Source organism: Zonotrichia albicollis, chromosome 5 (assembly GCF_047830755.1).
Source record: "Zonotrichia albicollis isolate bZonAlb1 chromosome 5, bZonAlb1.hap1, whole genome shotgun sequence".
In the NCBI taxonomy this organism is placed as follows: domain Eukaryota; kingdom Metazoa; phylum Chordata; class Aves; order Passeriformes; family Passerellidae; genus Zonotrichia; species Zonotrichia albicollis.
The window spans coordinates 26,816,337-26,841,048 of record NC_133823.1 but is presented as its reverse complement, the minus strand read 5'-3'; the positions used below and the strand labels follow the sequence as shown (position 1 = coordinate 26,841,048).

The 24,712-nt window shown below is 42.9% G+C and overlaps 2 protein-coding genes across 8 annotated transcripts in view; both read right to left on the bottom strand.

Moving 5' to 3' along the window:
- FHDC1 (FH2 domain containing 1) overlaps window positions 1–12,192 on the bottom strand; it is a 36,661-nt gene extending 24,469 nt beyond the window's left edge. Inside the window, exons 1-3 of the mRNA XM_005486357.4 lie at window positions 12,051–12,192; window positions 7,158–7,789; window positions 339–400 (exon numbers count right to left, since the gene is read on the bottom strand). Coding sequence (XP_005486414.2) covers window positions 339–400; window positions 7,158–7,640 — 545 coding nt within the window. The 5' untranslated portion in view covers window positions 7,641–7,789; window positions 12,051–12,192. The remainder of the gene's footprint in view (window positions 1–338; window positions 401–7,157; window positions 7,790–12,050) is intronic.
- A 5,567-nt stretch (window positions 12,193–17,759) lies between these two features.
- ARFIP1 (ARF interacting protein 1) overlaps window positions 17,760–24,712 on the bottom strand; it is a 40,476-nt gene continuing 33,523 nt past the window's right edge. For all 7 annotated transcript variants that reach the window (XM_005486359.4, XM_074541149.1, XM_026792952.2 and 4 more), the window contains one exon: window positions 17,760–19,243. In XM_005486359.4, coding sequence (XP_005486416.1) covers window positions 19,088–19,243 — 156 coding nt within the window. In that variant the 3' untranslated portion in view covers window positions 17,760–19,087. The remainder of the gene's footprint in view (window positions 19,244–24,712) is intronic.

Sequence of the window (24,712 nt, the reverse complement as noted above, 5' to 3'; positions counted from 1 at the left end):
GGCAACATTATCAGTGAATACAGATGGCAATAAAACAGCTTGAAAACGTTGCTCCCATTGCTCCTTTCTAATTGTTTACAAAGAGAGGAAGCCAGCAAAAGGCAGCTCACAGGCACTGCTACATGAGCTAAAGGGGCTTCCCTTAACCATATCTGAAAACTCACCTCAACTGCTTAACATCAGCAAACTCTGTTTGATGCTAAGTCATAAACTCACAACTGAACATATCAGAAAACAAATTATGCCAAATTATTTCTGAGAAAACTGCATAAAACTGCAAATTCCACAAGCACAGAGCACAATGTATATATTTTATGAGAACTACAAAGAATTCTTACTTTTTGAATTGTTTGAGAAATATGCCAATGTTCATACTTCGTTTTGCATCCAAAATGGAAACCTGAGAGAGAAAGCAAGAGATTAATCTAACAATACCTAAGAAAATAGCATATAATGCAGATATCATTTCTTAAATTGCTACAGATAACTGTTTGCACCAAATCCCAGACCAAATAAATACAGAGTCACTTCTTATCAACAAAGGTCATATACTAAAAAACTAGTTTTTACCAGGGAAATATATAGCACACTCGCATCACCTTTCTCCAAGTGAAGCAAAAAATTCCATAGCAACATATAATGAAGGAAAGAATCAATATTTCTATTTCATTACAAAGTAAAAACATTCTTCTTGCTTATTTCATAACCCTGCATCTGCAAAATGTTGCTTATCAGGTAACACACTGTATTGCATTTGAAGGCCCCAAGGGTAGTGACCGCCACACTTCAAAACTCATGTAAATTCAGAGGTTTTGTGACAAATGTGAGGATGGGATTTCTAAGCAGAAAAGCAGAAATGGGATTTCTAAGCAGAGGTCTGGTGCATTACTGATTTAATTCATGCCAACTAACAGCCACACTGACTCAGGGGAAAATGAGTATGTCGATCTTGAATCAAACCCTGAAACACAAAATGCTCAAACCTGTTTGCTTACCTACAAGCAAACAGAAATCCATAATAAAATAAGCTCTCCCAGCTCTGTACTTCAAAGTTGGTTTGCTGTATCATCTTACATATATAATTCTGAAGATTAGGCAGACAGGAAAAAACCCAAACCCACCCCACAATATATCCCCTTAATTTTGTAAAAAAAATTAAAATCAAAGTGCCTCTTTTCTTTTTCTTCTTGTAACAGCACACAAGTTTAAACCTGAGAGGTTTGGCCTGTTTTAGTTGTGTCCTTAAGGTTAAAATTTTACCACGGCTATTTTGGTGATAGCAGCTACAGAAGTCATGAGATTTACAAGGACAAGAGAATTGTTCCACCTGAACAGTTCCACCTGATGGCTACAATAAAAGAGCTCAGTACACATAGATGTTCAAGACTACTGTTGGACTCGCAAGTGTTTGTGGTTTTGACAACTGGAAAGGCATTTTGACCTTTGTGACAGTGCTCAGATTAGAAGTAGATATATAAATGCAACATTGGCATTATCACAAAATTGAATTCGCCTGCAGTCAGCTGGTGACAGTGAAAATATAGGGATGATTAATGGGCTATCCTCAACATACACCCAGGAGACAGCCTCTTCGTCTGCTGAAAATAGTGAGTCATATTGAAAAGTTTTCTGAAATTCTGGAATTTCCTCCCTTCTGAAAACAGTGAAGACTAGAAAACACAGGAAATATCAGCATATTAGTTTTAATTAGATGATTGGTAGCCTGAAGCCCTTCAGTTTTAGCATACGCAGAGATAAGGGGGCAGATTGTGGTTTATTCTCCTGTTATCTTAAGAGTTGAGAGGCCCCCAACAGATCATTAAGGAAAAGCCCCTTAACACAGGACAGGTTCAAATATCTCTCCCCCTGCAGTATCTAATCTTTTTCAAATGTTTTACTGCAGGGACCTCTCACTGACCTCTCTAACTGCAGCTCCAGTCTCCGATTGCTCCGGTCACCCCCAGTTCTCTGGTTTCTCTGTACTAGTTTAAGCCTATAAGCTTTACCATCATTTGGCTTTTGGTTTGTTTGGGGTTTTTAAGCATATTCAGAGTTAATCTTGTGTACATTTTTTAAATCCCAGTCAGTAACTGTTACAAGGAGACTGATCATCAGATGAGTAAACCTTTGTTTTCCATGGCACAACTCAGATTTACAGTACAACCTCAAACAAATTACATAATTTTTTTTAATATCTTCCCTCGAAGAAAAACAACAAAGGGGAACACATACAGCTGCATTTGTCTTATCAGTACAACAAAAAAGGTCACAGCTGTTGTTAAGTACCAGGATTTTACATACACTTCTTGCTCTGTATATGGCTGTACTCTATTTTTTCTCTGGTTTCTTGTTTAACCACACAATCAGAACAAGTCTCACTTTTTGGCCACTCTTTGCTTGGTGTCTACTCCAAGCTTATCAGAAGTGTTTGAAACTGCTGTCATTACATAACTACCTTCAAGGAGTTTCCAGATGAGAGCACAAGGAGGAGAAAAGGGAACCTGGCAGATACTCCATAAATACAAGTTCCTACTCCTTGCACACAAATACACTACCTTCCATCCCACATTCAGTTGCATATTAGATTCATAACCTCAGCCTGAACATCTGTTCACAATGTCTACTCTTCTCCACTGAGATTTCATTTAAATTTGTTCATGCAGAGCACTGTCTGGTGTTGCTTTTTACCCTTTGAACATTACCACAGTTTTTTCTAAATTCTGCTCAGTCTGCTCCTGTCTTCACACACACCATCAACGCTGCTGCTGGCATAGCACGTTTCAGGTCTCTGTTTGCCCCCAAAGAGGTTCTGAAGCACTGTCCATCAGTAATACCCCTGGGCTTCTTGACTCAAAAAGTTACACTGGACTATAACTGAGAATTGGGAACAGGCATTCCTAGTCTCACTGGGATTCTCCATAGCAAAAAAACACCTCTCATATGGTTTCTTATGATTTACTTGAGATAAATTCAGGAGAGCTTTCTCCATTCTCATCCTCTACTCTCTGAAACTGGAAACACTACAATTCTCTCTGATACTTTCCACCATCTCCATACCTGTACTTTGCAAGCCCATGTAAAACACCACAAGTCACTTGCCATCACTTCCCATGTCTACTTTATAAACAGTGCAATCTCTAAACCAAGGACAGCAATTCACTCATTAATCCACTTTTCATCATCAGAGTACTCAACCCAGCATACTTCCAAAATCTGCAGCAGGCACATATCACACAGGCCTCAATTTGACAAATGTTAATCCACCACAGTTATCAAGGTGCTATGAGAAGGGGAAAATTAGCCTGAGTACCATGGTGAAGTTGTGTTGATGGTAAGAGGCATCCCAACACGAATTTGCAATCAATACGAAAGATGCGGAGGAGTGTACAAAAGATTCTGGGAGACACAAAAAGACCCACATCAAAACTGACTTTGTAGTGACTGGAGAGATGCAACAGGAGTTTCTTGCCATGAAATCATCAATGAGGAAGAGAAACACAACAAAGTAGATTTATAACAGATCAGTAAAACAAAACATTGTAGGTTTTCTTTGCCCAAGAATAATGGGATTTCTCATGGTGGGACAGAGTTTACAAATTACAGCAGGCATGGAACAGCCTGGTGGCTCAGGCTGGGTGCTGAAGGTTAGGAAGGATATAAATAACTTCCTGCTTCAGCCTCCACTTCACATTACAGCACAGCAACCATCACTCCATGCCTGCAGTCACGGTGCAGCAGAGTGAACCTAACAGCTTCCTAAAGGGCTATCCCCGCTCTGTGTCATCCTTCCATGTCACGCTCCTAGTCTGCTTTTTCCCTTAGGCAGGCACTGGTACTCATCTCATTTGGTTCTTGCTGATAGCTCTTCTCTGGATTAACAGGTTGAATCAGCTCTCAAGAAGGTGGAACAAGCATCAGAGCCAGCACAGGGAAAACACAGAAGGCACGTCTAGGAGAAGGGGCAAGAGACATCCTGTTCACTCCTCCATCTTTCTTCTCTCTCCTCCTCCCACTGTCCCTTTGCACAGGTTCTGGAATGCACTGCATCCTTCCTCAAAGTCATCAAACCTCTCTCAAAGAGCAGAAACTGCTCCAGTAGAAAACAAACCAAGAGCCCCACCACACTCTGCTGAGCTGTTTACTTAAATATGTTTACAGAGGGTGCAATATGTGTATTACATGATCCAAAACCTGTCCAGAGGCAGCGGACAGGCGGGGTGAGGTGAGAGGCAGGAGCAGAGGCACGGTTTGAAGGAGAAAGCAAGAGCAGCTCCTCTGGCTGACAAGAAGCTGTTCTGCCCACTCTGCTGCCAGGCTAACTAGAGCCTGGCTGAGTGCCTGCTGTGCCACACTGGGACACCACTGAAGGATGGGGAAAGTAAATTGGCGTGTAAACTTAACCTTGCACCCCCTATTTTTCAGAGCCTCAAATTACATGGAACCATAGGGCAAATTAAGCCTTTGGTCAAGGAAACATTTTAATTAATCTCCTAAGGGTTTGGTGAGGGCTTGTTTACAAAAAGGAAAGCATTTGCTGTAGGAGTTTGACTCAAGCCTCAGAAGGGACTTCTGTTATAATGATGATGTTACATATGAATTCCCTGTGGAGTGAGGAATTCAAAGGACATGCAGTGTTGTAAGCTCCTACATGCGTAGAACTTTTACCAAAATTGCTCATCATTTCATAATCAACAGTGATCTCTGGCAAAGGTATGAAACCCCAAATCTCCTCCATATTCTGTAGGGCAGTGCCCTCAACACTGGCTGAAGAGTAACTCTTCTCCTCTTCCACTGAAGCCACACCTTGCACCAAGAGGGAGGCTATAGGGACCACAGAGCACTCCCTGGCCCTGCCCTTCTGTACAGCACTTCGGACACATGCTGCTTTTTTCAGATTTGGATCTAAGCAAAAGTTGAGTTTATGCACTTGAAGTTGTCTTGAAAATTCACTGCTGATATATGATGCCAACTAGGCTAATTCCACTATGAAAATTCTAAGAACATTTTTCTTTGCTGGACCATAAAGCCCTACAATCAACTGTGTTGTACACAAAAGGAACAGAGGATCTGAAACTCAAAATGTCTGATCCACCTGGCCCTGCTGGTTTATGGAGCAGCCACAAGCAGAACTAGAGCTCCCTCAGCCCCACACCAGCACACTCTCCGCCAGGTCACACAGATTCCTCACACCCCAGCTCCTGTCAGCCTCTGTAGGTTTTACCAGAGCGAGCTGAGGATAGCCATCCACGCTGAAGCGATCAATGGCAGCTGACAATGTGCGGAATCACAAACCAGGCCCGTGCTCCCACCCCAGTCCCTGCCAAGCCAGGCCTGAGCAGGTGAGGCACGTGAGCTGCTGCCCATCTGCACTTCCAGTGACACACGGCTCCTCAGGATTATCTCCTTCCCCCCTTGCTAAGCAGATAGGACTGCAAAGTCCATTAGCACATGAGAAATTGCTCACCACTGACACACTGCTGCCGCATGCCTGACACAGCTTAGCGAACCAGTGGACACTTTGTCACTTAAGTGGCATCACTCAGAGCCAGTCCTGCTGCCTCACCACCTGCCACGTGCAGAGTCACCATGGGAGCCCTGAGCCAGGTGCGCAGGCATCAGGCAGTGCAAATGCACTGCACCACTACATTGGCTCCAGACAGATGCACGAAAACCATAACTTTCAGCAAGGCGGGGTTTTGTTTCTAAGGCACTGTATCTTGGAGAATCCCTGGTTTTGCAGGCTTCTGATTTTAATCTCTACCACTGCATGAGTTCTAGAGCTCACTGGGGTTTTCTCTCACCTACATATTGCCCACTATGGGCCACATTCAGTTTATGAAACTTATTGTAATATTTACCAGAACTAGATCTTTATCACACAGCAGTCCTGAAAGGGGGAGCCTCTGAGGAAAAGCAGGAGGCCAGAGCTCTGTACGTCTGTTCTCAGCACAGGAAGTGCACTCACTACACTCCTGATTCAAAGACGAACATAGCCTGAAAACAGCACACAGGTTAATGACTACCTCTGATGATGGCCCCAATTACTACCTCCCAACATCAGGTTTCAGAGCCTACGATACACATGCCCTCTTAAACCTTAAATTTTAATATGCACAACATGCATACTATCAGTGCATTGGTTTGTCCCTTCTGATCTTATTTTGACATCTCCTGAATCCTGCAAGATATCAGCAACTTCATGTCCCTATTTTCTCGCTAAAAACTAATGCATTGTTACATCTCTTAACCGAATGCCCTCTGTATTTTGTTTACAAGCCAACATGTATGTAGACACACACTAGTGATTAAATCTGCATTTCAGCCCTCCTTACTTCAGAGAAAGATCACTTGAGACAATTCAATTCAGGCTTCACAAAGAGGCTGTCTATAAATGAGGATTTAAGAACTAGAAAAGCTACTTATCACTTCCCTGGAGAGTGTCTGAACCTGAGAGTACTCGGTATAGAGTACTCCTCGCCACCAGAACAGAAATCAGCAGCAATCTTGGGACTTTCCTGGAAGGTTATCTTCATGTCCAGAAAAAGTAGGGAAGATGAAGTAAAGTTTTTCTTAGCAGGAAAGTCGTGCTTATGAAAGTGGAAACTTTAAATTTATTAAATAACAAATACCCTTAATCACTATATTATGTTCTATATCCCTGCTTCCATACTGGCACTTCCCTTCCTGATGTCTCTAGGATATTGAGGGCAAACACAGCATTAACCCTTGCAAACAGGACCCTCTTCTCCCCTGCCTGGTACGTGTTTGCATGTGCAACATCTTGCCTGCATCACAGACACAGAGCAGGAGTTGAAGAGACAATACAACTGTGTTCCACACTGGAAACTCAAGGGCTATCCAACATGAGTAAATACAGATGCTTTCAGCTCCCTCTGCTTATTCATATTTATTTTAACAGGTGATCAAATCACAGCACTTAGCAAGTAAAAATAATAAAACACAGTTAGCTCTTTGAAAAACAAATATGTGCCACTAAGAACAAAGAGTTTATGTTTCCCATCATTCCCCTCTCCTTTGAATCAAGACAAATTTGCCGTAAGGATGAAACATGACAGAGAAAGAGAAAAAGGCGAGGCAGAATTCACATCCACTCCTACAGCATTATGTAAAAAAAGAGGTTTTACTTTAATTCTTACCTCCTCTTTAGTCTCTTTAAATGAAGACTTTAAAGATCGTCTTCGGGAGTCCTGGGGTTTGGCTTCCTCCTGCTGCCCAAAAAGTTCCTCAATTGTCTTCGTATCAATTTGATACTGTGGTCGTGCAGCAATTGTCCAGATATTGTTTTTACCACGGACTTGTTCCTCGGGGATAGTTTTCCAGAAAAAGCTCCGCATTCGTTTTTTTTTGCCGTGGCCGTCGTGCCCATTGAGCAGCTGTGGAGGCAGAGGTACGCTGGGGCCGGGCAGTGGAGGAGGGGGTGGCGGAGGGGGTGGCATGCCCGGGGGCAGCGGAGGGGCTGGGGGAGCCCCAGTGGGGGGACATGGCGCGGGGGGCTGCGATGCTGCAGGCTGAGAAAGTTGAGGCGCTGTCGTCGTATCCTCGCTCATTAATCCCGTCGCAACTGGAATTGCCCCATTTTCTTTATCATTGACCAAGGAGAGACAATTCATAACATGCATTTTACAGCCTCCCCGAAGGGGAGAGTGTTACTTCCTTGGATGGGTTTGGAGCATGGAAGAGCCGGCGCGGCAGGCGCTGGGATCACACCCTCTCAAAGCCTATCTGCCAGCAGCGGCAGCGCAAGAGGGGACTGCACCATCTCCGCAACCTGCGACAAAGGACAACAGGGACACTCAGGTCACACACACTGGACACTGGCCCTCACACTGAAAAGACACCAAAGGCGCAACACCTATCAAGTTCTCAATCCAGAAGGGAAATTTAGTGAATTAAAAGCCTTTCACGGGGCAGTAGTTTAACATTTATCCACACCAAGGTTTCAAACAGCTTCAGGTGCCTAGATTTCAAGAACATATATAAACACAAGAATACCTCTACATCACCCACAGTGGGTATCAAAACTACCTATTAATCTCCATTCAGTGCAATTTTGTAAAAGAATATAGTTATCTCAAATTATTAAAAAACCTATTATTCCACTGCTAATTTCAGGTATGTTTTTAAAGCTGACTGCACACAGTACTAACTATGGTACTGACTAACTGCATCAAACAGATCCTGTTTGTATCTTCTAAACCACAGTTCAAACCCAAACTGCATAAAAATAGCTACAAATTTGCTGATGATTTAACAGTCTGGCCTAGTGTACTACTTTTTTTGCCTTTGTATTTTTCACATAAATGTAAACAAGGGCAAAAATAGTGTACAGTCCCTTAAGTCTCTCTGTTCGCTGAGCATGAACTTAAAAGTATTATTGGTGTGGCTGCACTATCTCCTGAAATACACTCAGAGAAGACAGACTACAGTTTGATCAAGCTGTCCTTGATAATTTACTTCAGCATCCAGGTTAACAGTGCCAGTTCAATAACAGAGAGAGAGAAAGGACAGAGAAGCTGGAAGGTGGAACAGGACCCCACACATCCTAAGCATTGCACATATGCAAAGCTTTAAATACTTTGGCAAGTTTTAACCTCTGGATTATCTCATAAAACAACAGGAATCAGAGTGGGTTTTAGCACTTTTTTATGCTGTTACCTTCTAAATAAAAATGCTGTTATTAGCAGCAAACCTTCAGGTAAGAGCATGAGTTCCACAAACCCCACACTTTTAACAAACCGAATCTATTGAAACAGATTTAATTCATAAGTCTCAGAGAAAAACTAAAGTGTTTCAAATACATACCAATGACGAATCTCATGATTTTATGGAAATTTGGAAGCTATCTCCAAAAAAAAAATTTGGGAATTTACAAGAAAAAAAATTGAAAATTCAAAGATGGCACACAATGCAAACTCAGATAGGAGACAAACAGGCCCCTGAGGAAAACTCAGTCTCAGGAAATCTCACCAGAAAAAGCTCAAGTAATGCACTGGCACAAGAACAACATCAAATCACAAATTTGGCACTGACTTAGTGGTATGCCTCCTCAGCAGGGTTCACACGGAGCTAATAGCAACCCAGATCAATTTGACATTGTATAATAGTGATGAAAAAACTTTGCTATTTTTGCCAGAGATCCATCACTAGACCGTACATGAACAAACAGACCCAAGTCACAGAAAAAAGCCTTAGGGTAAATTCTCTCTTGGTCTGCAAGGACTCAGCCACTCAGAGCTTCACTGAAATCAATGGAAAACAACACAAAATCATCCACTGTACCTTTTCTTCTCAAAACTTTGCTCAGGTAGCAATGAGCTCCTCTCTCCTGCTTCAGATTTTCCGATCTCATACCTTACGTTATCCGCACGTTTACAAGAACAGAAAACATATCTAAAAAGCCTGTATGAGGTTTAAATCACAGGCATGATGGAAAATATTTTAATGGCATGGTAAAAAGGAGAGAAGCTACAAAGAAAGTGGATCAGGATAGAGTGTTTCAAATTTAAGTCAGCATTAATACCGAGCTGCTATTACAGGGCTCTGCATGTTCACGCCTCTCCTCCCAAATTCATGATCATAGAAGCAGAGAGGCATAAAAAAGCAGGTGCAAGGTGGTGGAAGGAGATTAACCACTCAAAGCAATTAAGTGTTGCATTAATTTAAAGAAATACTCAACTAGGAAAAACACTCTTCCTCCCTACTACTTATTTAAAAATGAAAAATGTATTAGCTAGTTTTCCACCATCATATAAAGCAGTATTCAACATTAGTATTTTCTAACTCGGGTTCCCACACATTCACCAAAAAAAGTTTAAAAAAAGACACAGACAGACTGACCGACCACGCCCCAGGCAACAGTCAAGAACCTCATTTTGAGACTTTCAATAAATCCATCGGCTTTAGGAAAAACAGGATCAAATCCTAATGGAACAGGGTTGTAGGAGATGAATCATCAGAGTGGCAGCACTAACACACAGGAGTGGAAAACGACTGATCTCAGACCTGAGCGCTCCTGCGCTAGACAAGGGACACTCCTAGTGAAAGGAGTGGAGAAGGCACGGGGAAGAAAACATCCCAACCTAGATGTAAAGATAGATAGAACAGGAAAAACTGTTTTCAATCCAACGAGCCCCGTACTCCTTTAGATGAGGTAACACCAAGAACCAGGAAAGGGGAGGAATCGGCATTTGGAAGGAAGGCACAAAAGGAAAGGCACAGCATAAAGGCTGGCATTCAGCTTTGTTTTCTGACAGATAAGCACGATCCAGGTGACAGAGGTCACCTGCTTGTGAGAGGATGGCAGTCTCGAGTTACCAGACACCAGGAGACTGGTCAAAATTCCCTTCTCATGCTGCCTCTCCGGAGGAGCGGCTCAAAGCTCTTCCCAGCGGAGGCTCCCACCGCCACCGTGGGTGGGAGAGGAGAGGAGCTGGCAGCCAGCACAGGTTCTGGGCTGCTCGCTGCTATCAGCAGGTGCCTCTGAGCAGGAAGTATGGCAAGAGGAGGTGGGGAACAAGACAGCCGTTCCAACTGTGAGCTACAGATCACCAAGACACGCCGGGACCAGGATGCATAATAGAAGCCAAGCAAAATTTTAACTCCTAAGGAGCCTCTCCACACTTTTCAAAGGATTAAAGGGGGAAAAAAATGAACCAAAGAACAAACGTTTAAGACGTTGCAATTATACCTCATTGTTGCATGTCTGTTATCCAAAACAGCCGGAGAAGCACCAAAGCTCTAAAGTAACATCTTTACTGCACGTTTTAATTGTGTCCATATTTGGCATAAAAGAAATATTTTATTTCTTTGTCTCATTCATTGTTTTAGCCAAGCTAATCTAACTTGGAAATGTAATTTAAAAGTTAGAGGGTGGGGACAACTTTCTCCCCAGGTAAGAGGAGCACTCTAAAGTAATTTGTTTCTTGCAAAAAAGGCAGTTGCCACTAAGACAGACACAGATTGTGTTTGCATACACAAATTAACAGGTGAGGTGCACGACGCACTGAAGGGCATTTCATAATTCATACTGCAAGATATGACTGACTCCCTTTAACTCACACCTTATGCTCTCCCCTGCCCACGGTTCTGTATCAGGCGCCCTCCAAGTTCTCATGAGAACAACGCCGAGCCCAACCACAGCATTTGGGTGTCTGTGTCTCAAGAACAACCCTACAAAAGGCAAAGGGAGCAACTAGTTGCTGACTGCAGACAGAGGAGCTGCAAACGCCAATAACCATCCCCTGATCCTGCCAAAATCTGCGGATTACAAGGAACACGCAGCTCACGCTATTCAGCGACTCCGCACTTGCCGGCTCAGTGCATCCCACAGAAGCGCTGTGCGGCACCGCGTCCCTGCCGGGCCCTGGCGGGGCTGGCCCGGGGGGCTCGACCCCGGCTATTTCTGTTCGGGCCCCAGGTGCCGCAGGGACAGGGCTCTCTCGGGAGGAGCCCCAGCCGCAGCGCTGCGCTCTCCGCCCGGACCAGGGGCCAGGCTGCGGGGCCTGTGGGGGCCCTGCCGCCGGGACCACCCGAGGGGCAGCGACAGATCCTTACTCCCTAATTCCCTTCCACCGACCCCGCAGGCCACGGGGCACCGCGAAGGGCGCTGGCGGCTCGGCTGCACCCGGGGTAACACCGCGCCCGCTGCCCCCCGGCTCCGCCGGACCCCGCCGCCCGGGGTAACACCGCGCCCTGACCCGGTGGGAGCGCCCCGACCCCGCTGTCCCCGCAGGACGCGGCGGGGGCAGCGCTCGGCCCGCCGGAGAAAGCCGGGACAGCGCCCGGGACAGCGCCGTGCGAGCGGAGCGGCGGCAGCGGCTCTCCCGCCGTGCCAGGGCCGGCCGGGCCCGGGGTCCCGCGGGAAGGGGAGTCCGTCTTCTCCCCGGGAGCGCTCCCCCCTCCTACGCCCCGGGGAAGGCGGCGAAGGACCCGCGCAGGAGGGCGGCGACACCCCCGCACTGCCCGGCCCGGCTGCGCCCCCCGGCACCGCGGAGCCCGGCCCGGCCCGGGGGTCCCCGCGCCCCGCTCACCTCGGTGCCCGCGGGAGCACGCGGCGCAGCCCGGTCCGGTGCCGCCGCCGCCGCCGCTTCCTCCCATCGCGCCCGGGCCGGCCGCGCCGCCGGAGCGCGGGGCGGGGCAGCGCAGGCGCGCCCGGGCGGGGCCGCGGCAGGTGACGGTGGCGGCGGCGGCCCCGGGAGTGGCCCGGCCCCGGGGCAGCGGGGCCTCGATCCCCCTGCCCGGCCCGTGCCACCGCAAAGCCCGTGCGGGAGGAGAGCGACCCGCGGCCCAGCGCCGGTGCCGCCGCCGCGGCGAACGGAGATGCGCAGTGGCGCCTCCGGGGGCGCTGGGTCTAAGCCAGCTCCGGCTGAGCTGCTCTATTGACACATCCAGCCATCCCTGCCCGCACGCTGTCACCGCGCTCACAGCAACTATTTCTATGGGAGCAGGACAGCGGGGCTACCGGCAGCGGCCCCGCTGGAAGGAACGGGCTCCTCTCCACTGCTGAAGCCTTTCGCTCTCTGCCCACGCTCCCGAGCAAGCGCATCCCTCGGTCCGTCCCGCATCCCTCACCCCGGCGCTCCCCGCCGGCTCAGCCCTGCAAGCTCGGGGGAAGAGGCAAGACGAGTCCCTTGTGACTCCAAAGCGGACGGTGGGAGAGAAGTGCAGACGAATTTAAGATGTGATCACAGCCCTGGGTTACAGCGCTCCAGGCAGCAGCGCATGTGAGTTGTGGATGCCCGAAAGCCAAAGTACCATCGACTGATATAGAAAGCAAACAAATACAAACGGTTCTAAAATATTCTATCGAGAGATTGAATCCTATGTCTAAAATAAAAATATTTTCCCAGGAGGAGTAAAGGTGAAGAACCTCACTCAAGTCAATTAATAGTCAGCCACACACCCCAACACTACTTTATACAGAAGGCAAATTCCAAAGATGGAAACAGGAACTCTTCCTTTCCTGAGAAAGGAGGGAGGGAGGAAGAAGAAACCTCACTTCTAGTCCTGCTTAATAAGCCACCAAAGCTTCTGAGCTGAGCACAGGCGAGAGAAAACACCTTGATACAACCAGGGGTGGGAAAGCAAGAGCAGCAGGACAAAATCTTATCTTACCTGTGTAGTGCCTCACCTGTGCTATTCAGTCGGCTCAGGTGTTGGAAGGCAGGAACCAGAGGAAGAGTGGGGAACCAGGTGGCCTCCTCTGGCTCAGGCCCATGGTTGCAGGGGTTACACCATTCCTGCTCACAGTTCTGCAGCCAGAAATCTGTCTGACCTACTGGTCTGGCAGGACAGCCTGCTTTAGTCACCTCAATTTTAAAAAGTAATATTAGAACAAAAGGAAAATTTAAGGAATGTAATGCCAGAACCCAGTCATTTAAGCTGAAAATTCACGGAATGGAAAGAGTTGAAGTGCAGTAAAAGGGAATTCCCATCAGAGCACACATCTCTGCTTGGCAGGGTTAGCACAGCTGGAGAGGACACGCTCAGCTCGGAGCCAGCGTGGACATTCCTCGAGAGTGTCAGGGCGGCCCTGAGGTCATCCCGAGGAAGCGCTTTGCGCCCGGACTGTAACCGCTGCTGCCGGAGCCAAAGGCACTTGTTTTCATTGCTGCCAGTCATGAGCACAAATGTGCTCTGGAAAAGACGGAAAGAGCAAGCCAAACAAGAGACTTGCATAATGGCATTGTATGTGAAAAGTCAAAACCCAAACAGGACAGCAGAGGACCTGGGAGCCAGTCCGGATGTGAAGTTAAACTCTTCACTTTTCCTCACCATGTGCGTTTGTTCTCCCTGAACTTTTCCAAAATGTGTTAGCAAATTCATTTTAAATTTTTAGCTTTAGATTTTTTTCACCTAAATATGTAACACTCAACAGGCAAATATTTTGCCCACACAGCTAAAATGACTGAGTTATAAACAACTGAAAACTGATCTTTACAGTAGGAAGTATTAGGCAACTTTAATAATAGGCAGATCAAGCAGCCCCGCCTATAATAAACAACAAATGCACCTCCCTAGAACAGATAGCATTTAGATGAGTTGGTATACTACAAAACCAAATCATACTGTTAATTTTTTAAGATGTCCAATTAATGAAATGCTCAAGACAGTTTTCAGGATTACTACTTTTTTTAAAGCTTTTTTTTTCTTATGAGAAGTAAAAAAACACCTTGTCTTTTGTAAACTCTGCTTTTCTTCAGAGCACGGAGCATCTAATTCTTTAGGCTGAACACAAATCTAATGACTGAACAGATCTAATGGAAATAAAGCAATTTACACCACCTGAAAAAAGGTGTCATCGTCATTACAATCCCTCAATTTTACAGAGTTTGGATAAAAGGAGGAGAAAAATTTAATTGTGACACTCCTGTCACAATAACCAAGTTATATTTGGGCTCAAAATTAAGCACTCTGTTAGTTAAGCTCTCAAAACAAAATCCTGCAATTAATTACCACCATCACATAAAACTAGCATGATGCATATGTAAAAAAGGCAAATCAAAACTGAACAGGCAACACTAGTTTTTAACATTATTTATCACTTAAGTGCTTGAATTTACAGCCCTTAGTATTTTTTAAAAGGCAGCAAGATGTATAATTATTTAATTAGCACAGTAAGACACACTATTCATTAAGTAATAGGAACACACTGCTGATAGCTGAACTGCTCCTGACTGAACCAATGGATTTGTGCTGCTGTGAACAGCAACAACAGGGAAAACCTGAACTAAAAAATTGTCTCAGGATTATTCTGTTCTAGATCTGATCTCTGCACTTAATTAAGAAATGTTATCAGACAGCCACACTGGGACCCATCTCAGTCCTGCCAACCAGTGTTACACGGGAACTCTGCAAAGATTCTCCTGATCTCTCTTTTTGCTCCTCCTGGAATATCAAATTTACTACTCCTCCAGTAGTAAAACAGATTCTCATCAAGGGATGAGACTGAGTGTATTTGCTCAGAAAACAAAGTTCTGTTCACCTACAGCCATTATAAAAACTCGAATGCCCACTTTATGCTGGGAACAAGTACTTTACAGAAATACACCCCCAAGAGCAGACAGCACAGAATTGTTGCTGCTCCTGCTCCCTTCTTACACTTTTTTTTCAGAAAGGCAGCTGAAGTGTAAAAGGCAATGCTTCTGTGCCAGCAGTCTCAGCCACAGGAAACAAAAGACTGGCAAACCACAGACTGAGCTTTTCTGTCCAAGGCCACTGCAGTGCAAGCTTCATACACGGCTGCTCTGTGCCTCAGAGCAGGGACCTGCTGGAAACAGCAGCACATCCCTTTCCCTTTCCACTGCTTCTCCACCAATTTATGCCCTTCTTGCCCAAGGCAGGCACAAACAATCCTACCTGCTACTCCTACACTACAGGGTAAGCTGCTTCCTTCACTCCCTTCAATCTATTACCGCGATGACAAAAACATGTGAACACCCTCCTTGTCCCTGGCCATTTGGTTTCCACACAAGACTCATGGAAATGCAGAGGAGGGATGTTGGTAAAACACGTGTAGAGGTGAACAAGAGCTGTCACAGAGAGAGAACTCTGTTTTCTGTGTATCCCTGCCTTTAACACCAGAGCAACCAGAAAGAACGCAAAGATGTCAAAGAGCAACAAACAGTAAGAAGCAAGAGAAATATAAACCAAGCAGTCAAATCCTCTGTCTAATAAAGATCTTCTAATAAAAAAACCCTTTCATCTTGACACAGCTTAGCAACAAGTAGTTTGGTTAATTTTAGGGTGGGAGCTACCATAAAATATGGTAACATTCACAACTAATATAAAAAAATTTGTGACTAGTACAACCCTTACACCAAGCATGCAACATGGAAAAGATAACCAGACTAAAAAAAACCCCAAACCTGAAGGCAATTGCAGATGAGGAATGCTACATAATTACAATAGCTTTCACTTTTTGTAACACCACAACAAGGAACAAGAGCAGATAAGCAAAGCATAAAAAGTGAATATGCCCCCCATTCAGTTCAAAACACAGTTGAGGGAAATATTTAGCTTTCTTTTTACATTACTTTGATAATTTTTGAAAGGACAGACAGACTAGAGATAAGGTTTCTGGGAAAACCAGCTGACTGAAGATCGAAAAAAAAGCTGTTACTTTAATGATGTTATGATGTTAATGGTGTATTAGTATACTCTTGCCTGTGTAGATCTCTCTCCAAATAAAAATACAGAGACATTTTGTAACCAGAAATGTTCTTTGTATGAGGCTTGTAAAAGCATGAAGTAGGCCAAAGAGCATTTTTAGAGCACAAAAGCTGTTTGTAGAATTCAGATTAACAAAATAACATGAGCAACACGTTTCAAACAAGCCAGGAGTACAGATAACTTATAGTACGGTCACTGAGAATCAAATCAGCTCACCATGTCTGGTACAGCAGCTACAACAGCATATCTGAAAATGTCACTAATTGCTTTGAGTTCTTCATCCTTAGAAACCTCACGCAACACTGTAAGCATTATTGTAACAATTTAACAGAGATGAAATCTGTCACAGACAAGTCCCTACAAGGTGGGTATGGCCTCCTCTACAAACAACAAAAACATCCCATCCTGACAACTGTCCACCTAGATAAAGGCCACATTACAACCTTAAAATATTTATAATGCTTTTTTATGAGGATCAGAAAGCCTCACAACCATAACTACTTCCCATTGGAAATGCTGAAGTGTCTTTTCTCTTACAATCTCTTGATACAAGTTTCTAAATTTGGTTAGCTCTAAAAAGTTAACTTTAAATATAAGATATGAGCTTGAATAATTTCATAAGCACATGTATTTGAGCAGTGAACAAAGAAAGCTACAGTACTACAGCAGGCTACTATCAGTTTAATAACTTATTGAACAGAACTCTCCTCACTGAGGCTTCCCATTAGAACAATTGCTTTGCTGAGCAAAATGGACTAATTCTTCCTTTCCCCAGTATTAAACAATACAGACAGGTTTTAGCAAGTAATCTCTTTGGTCCCACCTTTTCTTCCAGGTGAAGAGACTCCAGCAGTTTCAAGCCATTGCAAAAGTTTGAGGATTACACAATGCCACATTGGTCAGTCTTTCTTAAGGCAACTGCAGAATCAAGTTCACTCTTACCCTTTCTGACAGACGAGTTCCTTCTGAGCAGCAGCAATCCCAGGCAGGGGACACATGAATCTCAGGGAGAAACCAAGAGCACGTGTTCCTCATGTACCCTTTTCCTGCAGTGTTCTGAAAGCCCAATACTTCAGTTATGGCCAGTGGGCTTGCATTCTTCACCCCTGCAATAATGCATTTCCCAGTTCAAGCCTACAATCACTCAGCTTGCTTACCTTGCACCATCATACCACACGTGTGCCAAGATTCAGTGGAAGTCAATGGCTTCATAAGAATTGTAAATAAAATTTAATTTCCTTTAGAAGTTCAAGTCAAAACCCACATATATTAAAAGATTTGTTTCACTATGGATTTACTTTCCAGTTGAACTTGCCCATATTTAAAACAGCATCACTACCCTAGCGCTGCTTGATGAGATGTTCTTGGGCAGGGGTGACAACTCACAAAAATAGGACTAAGCTTTCACTGCAGAAGCTCCCTTCTACTTTTAACATCACAACTCAAGAAAGTTTGACTGCAAACATGTTTAATATGAATACAAAATTCACAGAGGATATACATTCTAGGGAACGTAATTGAGCTATTACAAGAGACTCTGACAGAACAAAAACATAAAGAAGGCTCTGTCAGGCCAAGAATTTAATGAGGAATGATTAAAAAGTTTCATTTACAGTTACATTACAGTTGTGTTAAACACTGAAAACTTTAGAATGTCAGCTGAAAGGCGTTTGAACATACAGTACATAAATCATACAATCCACACCATTGTAAATAACATATTTGAAATATTTCATTTTACTTAACATAACATAAAGCAACATAACATGTGCAAATGAGGACTCCAATATATTGAATTTATAATGTCTATGATAAAATTGACATATAATTTTACATTTAAGGACTACAGAAATGATGAAGAAATTAAAAATGTGTCCTCCATTTTACTCCCATTACCAAAGTATGCTTTTCAATTAAACAGAAAAAACACACTGTCCCGATTTCCTCTCAAAATCATACCTGCCCATGAAATTTAACTAAAGCTTTAACTTGCTCTAAGTGTACAATGACACAGCATTTACACAGTCATCTTCCCCTTGTTGGGAACTGACAAACTATTACATGAACGGGTTCTTAGGTTATGTACACTGGTGGAAAATATTATCTTATAAAAAGGCACATACCTGTGATTTAAGGCTAGTACGGTATTTGTTTCATAGAGAAAGAAACATTTTCAATGAAATTAGTACATTTAATGGTTGGCCTCACTCAGCAAACCACTTGGTGCAAAGCAAAAACGTGTGCTCAGAAGCCTCAGACTGACAGTGATTCTTGCTTTAGTGTTTTTTGGGTTTTTTTTAACCCTTTGATGGAAAGGTACATTTGTAAAAAAGGCATTTGCTGCAATTCCACTTGTCAATGAGCCATGTGCTACTGTTGCCTTATATGCAGATATCACATATAGGCCTTATAGTATTCATCTGCAAAATAGTCTTTTAACTTTCTCATTTTTTTAAAAGTCATATGAAAATTACTAAAGATGTTTTCTATACTCATCTATAAAATACCAGATGTTGGTACAAATCATGTAAACCTCCATTTGCAAATATTTTGACTAGCCACCAAAATATCAGAAATCACAAGCATCATTTGTCAGTGCAAATCTATAATAGTTTTGTTTCCCCTCCCTCCTTCCCTCCCCTATCCCAATTACAGAAATATCTGACAACCTTTACATACAAAAGGAGTGCTCTATATTTGAAATTACAGAAATTATGTTTGGTTACCTTAAAGTCACCCACTTTCCTATCAAATTCAGTTTTACAGTATTATAAAAGGGGAAAAATTTAAAGCTGTCCATTCAAGAATCACTACAACAGTCCTTCAACCCCAACCCTTAATTATTCTCAGATTTAAAGAATTTTAGGTTAACATTGGATCCTCTTCTATGATCTGATTACTGTTCTTCAAGCCAGGATGGGGCATCTGCTCCAGGAGTTTTCAATTTGATGTGGAACTGTTTAAGTGTCTGTTCAAGCTGCTTTTGATTGCCAGCAAAGTACGCCGCAATGGCATTGTGGAACAGAACAAGCTGATTGTGCAATACCTTCACCTGCAGGCAAGGAGAGAGACATTGAGAGGAGGCTGATGTTAACATCATCACAGGTCAGCTACAAAGAAATAGGTGTATTTGAAATACTCAGACTTCCTATAGATTGATTTAACAAAAGCTTAAAAATACAGATATGAAATGCAAATATGAATTTCTTTAACATTAAAGTGATTCAGAGTTTTCATAAAGTGTGTTTAACAGTCAAAACCAACTCAGCATGCACAGAGCAAACAATTCACTAAACAGCATAATGCTATCAAATATCAAACACTTGATTACAAGTACTTGATGCCTTGAAATTAGATGCCAAACCTCTAAGATACGTGCCTGCAGGCCAAATGGACGTACCTCCCTGAAACAATACATGGCAAGGGCATTACCTGAGTACACAGCTCATGTGTTTCCCCCCTTGCAGAAAGTTGCTGCTTTCCAGGTCATGGACACCTAAAGCAAATTAAACTGATACCCTTCTCCCAGCAATATTTCTTGTCCATCTCCTGTAACACATGATTATTTTCAGCTCTTTGACTCTAACATTCGTGAAAAGTAGTCATGAAATACACCTGTCACAACAGCAACCAAAACCTGGGGAGAAGAGCACAAGGGAAGCTGGAGGGCATCACTGTTTTTCTCTATAACAAGCTACAGCCCCACTGATGAAGTCAAAGTTAAGCAAATGTTACATTTCCATCCTAGCACACCAGGAAACCTGAAGCTGTGAATGGACAGCAGTATGCTCAAAGGCATCTGTCCATTTCCTCCTGCAGCCAAACCCTTTTTATTCCTGAGTGTACTCTCAGCCCAGCACACGCCACTCTTGTGTCAGACCCCAAATCCCCACGGTGGTGGCCCTGTACCTGTTTCCAGGTACAAGGCTGAGCCCAGCAGCAGGCAGCCAACACAGAGAGAACACAGCAATGAGGTGCCTGAGTGAGCCCCAAGGGAAGATAGATGTGGGAGGTAACAGATTAAGCTTTCTCTACTCAAATTTTAGATCACTGTCTCATTTCTCAGCACAGTCCACAATGGACAGTCTACTTCTGTCCTGCTGGGAATCAAAACTTCCTTAGTGCAGGTGTGACTTGTGCCTACCAGTGGGCCATGCCTGTTTTAACAGGTTATTTGTTATTGGCTACTGGGCTTCTCTGAAATGCATGTAACTCAATACAGAAACACCTCATCTTCTTCATTTAATGGAAGACCTCTAATTACATCCCCCACCATTATATTTGACATGCTATGACACCTGAAGAGTGCAACATTTACTCAGAAATGTAATAAATATATTATATAAATTCCTTGAGAATAAAGGATTGACCATGTGTGTATGTATCCCTGCAGGAATATATAAAAATTCTTCACACAGTTAAAATCTCTGATTATATCCCTTTTTTTTTTAAACTAGCAGACTCAATTCAAAAATTAAGTAATAACCTCTTATTTGCTGGCCCAAATTTTCATCTAAGTTGCTTTGACAATCTGAAAACTGGAACCCCCATGTTTTCTCCCTTTGTTTCCTCTAATAATTCAGGGTAATTTATGCAAATACATGCCAAAGAATAGGCTTTTTGTCTCATTAACAGTGTAAAATGATACTTTATACCACCAAAAGGCTCTCCAAGAAAATACATGAGAGATGTGAATGTTAGAAAGGAATTCCCCATCATATCTTTAGATGACATTTTTTCATTTACAAAAGAATTTACAGAATTTACAGAATTTAACATCTAGGAGACACAGGATTTAGCTAACTACACTTGTTCAAACAGAGTTCACACTATTTTTTGAGTCATAAAAGATGGCCTCTTCTTCAGTTTGTGTGAGCAGACAGGTATATAAACATACAGATTTTTCATCTATAAAAATGTTAATTACCAAAATATTACACTTTATAAGTGGAAAAATGTCACAACAACATGAAGGGCTTGCTTTCAAAAGTTTAGACAGAAAGCACAGTGCTTTTCTTAAGCAGATTCTTTCCTCACTGACATGCAAGACTTCATGCAATCCCAGCCAGGAATTCTACAGAGAAGTACACTCACTGTTATAGCATATTATTAAAATGCTACAAGAGTTTTACTCATACAGTTTATAGGAACTCATATAAAACAGGGGTAACGAATCTCCCCTCCCAGCCCTCTTCATCAGTCTGAGACTGTATTTGGTACTTTGTTAGGGTAGCTTTTAACATAAACCTTCGGTGAACTGCCCCAAAAATCTTCTGATAATTTAAAAAACTCAGGCCTAAGCTCAAGGATGTGCACACACACACACACACACACACACACAGAGACGCTGGAATTGACAGTGTAGAAGCAGATAATTTGGACTGAAAAAATACTGTTTGTTTTGGAGGTATTTTTTTAACTACTAAAGCTACTTCACTGTATGAGGTTCTATCCCCTAGATCATTGTGGTATAAATTTCATTATTGTTATCAAACTGTTTGCAGAGGTTCAAAGTATTACAACTTCTACTCTCCTTCAGAAGCTGATTGCTAAGTGAATCCCAAAATGATGGTGGGACCTTTTCCATATCTTCATTCAAGTAACTTCAAAATGAAATTTTTCTAGAAAAAGACCACTTAAACTGTCTGACAGAATACAAAGAAGCTCTACTATGAAGCAGCAACCAGCAAAGAGAAAAAAGCTGCAACACCTCAGAATACCCAATGTCCACAGCAAAACCACCTGCAACCACAGCTAAGGACTGGATCCCAACTATTCATTTAAAACCAAGTTCAAATTTACCCACTTTTCCCATGAAAGAATCTTTCTCCACCTTGGGGAATGGGTAAATATATTACCCACTCCCATATCCAGTCCCTGATTGCCATTTCCACACTGTATTTCACCTTAGCCCTCTGTTGGCAAAACATTCAGCAGATACGCAGTCAGTTGGATCAGAGAACAGATGTAGATTAAAATTAAGCAGACAACAATGTATTTGCTTTAACCTGGATCAGTTCCCCAATCTGATTCTCTACACAGCTGCACAAACACTTTCACAAACACTAGAGAGAAGGTAATGGGGGGAAAAGGAGGGAGTGAAGGGATCACATTTTTTTGCATCAAAGCCTTGAAACAATTGTCAGATTGCAGCAGTAAAGGCCAACTCTTGATCACCAAGATGTAGCACCGATCCCAGGAAAGGAGTGTTTGAAGATTTGCCTCAATCAAAGAATGCTAATGGTATGCTGCTAAAATACAGCTAAAATACAGGTTCCAATGTATGACTAACATAGCTGTCAAAAAGCCATCATGTTTTACAGTGGAACAACAGTTAAAATCTTTGTTCCTTGTTAATTAACTACATATACCTATTTGTTCCTAATTATAAGCAGAGTAAGCACTCGGTAATACAAGTGGCACACGTCTCAAAACAAAAAAGAAACATTGTGGATAAGCACGAAAACCTGCAGGTAGACACATCCTACACAGGAGACTTAAGTGTCACAGAAAATACTATAGGTTGGACTTGATTTTTCACATGGATGCTCTTAACATTTCAGTTCTTTCTAAATATTGTCCTCTTTGCACGACTCCCTCTGAACATGGTATTTTCTGTGGCACAGTAAGTGCATAGTTCTTTACACCCTCCTCATTCAGCCATCTCAACGACCAAAAACACAACACCCCTTTGAATCTATCCATGCATCTGTACCTCCTAACAACCATCACAATCCCTTCTCCTACCTATCTTAATTTAAAGTCTGGGTCTCCACTGGACTGCAGATTCATTTGTAGAAGCAAGCATTTAAGAATCAAACTCCTGAAGTACAAATCACAGAAATGCAGTCATTTTCTTTCTCTGCATAAAATGGTATTTGACATTTTTCAAGTGTGTCTAAGAGTAAGAGGGTTTTTTTACTCAAAATGACAAAACCTTCTAAAACTGTTTTCAGAAATGACAGAAATCTTTGAGCTAAGAACAGGCCATCATCCTAATTTAAAAAAAAACCCTATTTTTAAGATGCAGATTTTGAATGAAACTATTATTATAGTCATCAGCAAATGCTACAAACTTCAACAGAACTCTGCCAGCTGGGGATAGCACCAATAAAACTTGTATCAGCATTAAGAAAAATGAGTTCTAACTTCAAGATCAAATGCTGTAATAAAAGTCAATAGAAATCTTGTGTATCTTGGTTTTACAGAAAGAAACTTGCAATTCCAGCTTTACAGTAAATGCAGCTCTCTAAGCTTTGAGGACTTTTAATTGAAATATTAGCATATGAACTGAGGAGAAGAGGCACAAAGAGACTGCAACCATGTGATGCCTTTTCCCCATACAGGGAAAACCTAGATAGGGCCTTCTAGATAATGGGTTCTTTGGTGACATTTGCAGCACCACAGACCAACTGGAGCCCACCAGCCAGTTAAACTGGCTTCAGAGGTTCTTTGCAGCACCATTTACTAGGAACAAACTGCTGATAGCTGAACTGCTCCTGACTGAACCAATGGATTTGTGCTGCTGTGAACAGCAACAACAGGGAAAACCTGAACTAAAAAGTTGTTTCAGGATTATTCTGTTCTAGATCTGATCTCTGCACTTAATTAAGAAATGTTATCAGACAGCCACACTGGGACCCATCTCAGTCCTGCCAACCAGTGTTACACGGGAACTCTGCAAAGATTCTCCTGATCTCTCTTTTTGCTCCTCCTGGAATATCAAATTTACTACTCCTCCAGTAGTAAAACAGATTCTCATCAAGGGATGAGACTGAGTGTATTTGCTCAGAAAACAAAGTTCTGTTCACCTACAGCCATTATAAAAACTCGAATGCCCACTTTATGCTGGGAACAAGTACTTTACAGAAATACACCACCAAGAGCAGACAGCACAGAATTGTTGCTGCTCCTGCTCCCTTCTTACACTTTTTTTTCAGAAAGGCAGCTGAAGTGTAAAAGGCAATGCTTCTGTGCCAGCAGTCTCAGCCACAGGAAACAAAAGACTGGCAAACCACAGACTGAGCTTTTCTGTCCAAGGCCACTGCAGTGCAAGCTTCATACACGGCTGCTCTGTGCCTCAGAGCAGGGACCTGCTGGAAACAGCAGCACATCCCTTTCCCTTTCCACTGCTTCTCCACCAATTTATGCCCTTCTTGCCCAAGGCAGGCACAAACAATCCTACCTGCTACTCCTACACTACAGGGTAAGCTGCTTCCTTCACTCCCTTCAAACTACTGCCATGATGACATCATGTCATCTTACACAATAAATAAAAAAAAATAAAGTAAAGCTCAGCTCAGAAAAGCTCTCAGCAGATAATTATATTTAAGCCAATATTTAAGTGTAAAGGAAGTCCTTTCTATAGCTCATTTGGGAACAAAATTACACACACCCTTTAGTAAATATTTTTACATCTCCAGTGTCAAAACTGAGAAATGTCAACCACTGATAAAAAGGCTTAAGCATGTGAGATTCCCTACTGTATTAATATAAAAGGCAGGAAGGAAAAAACAATCTC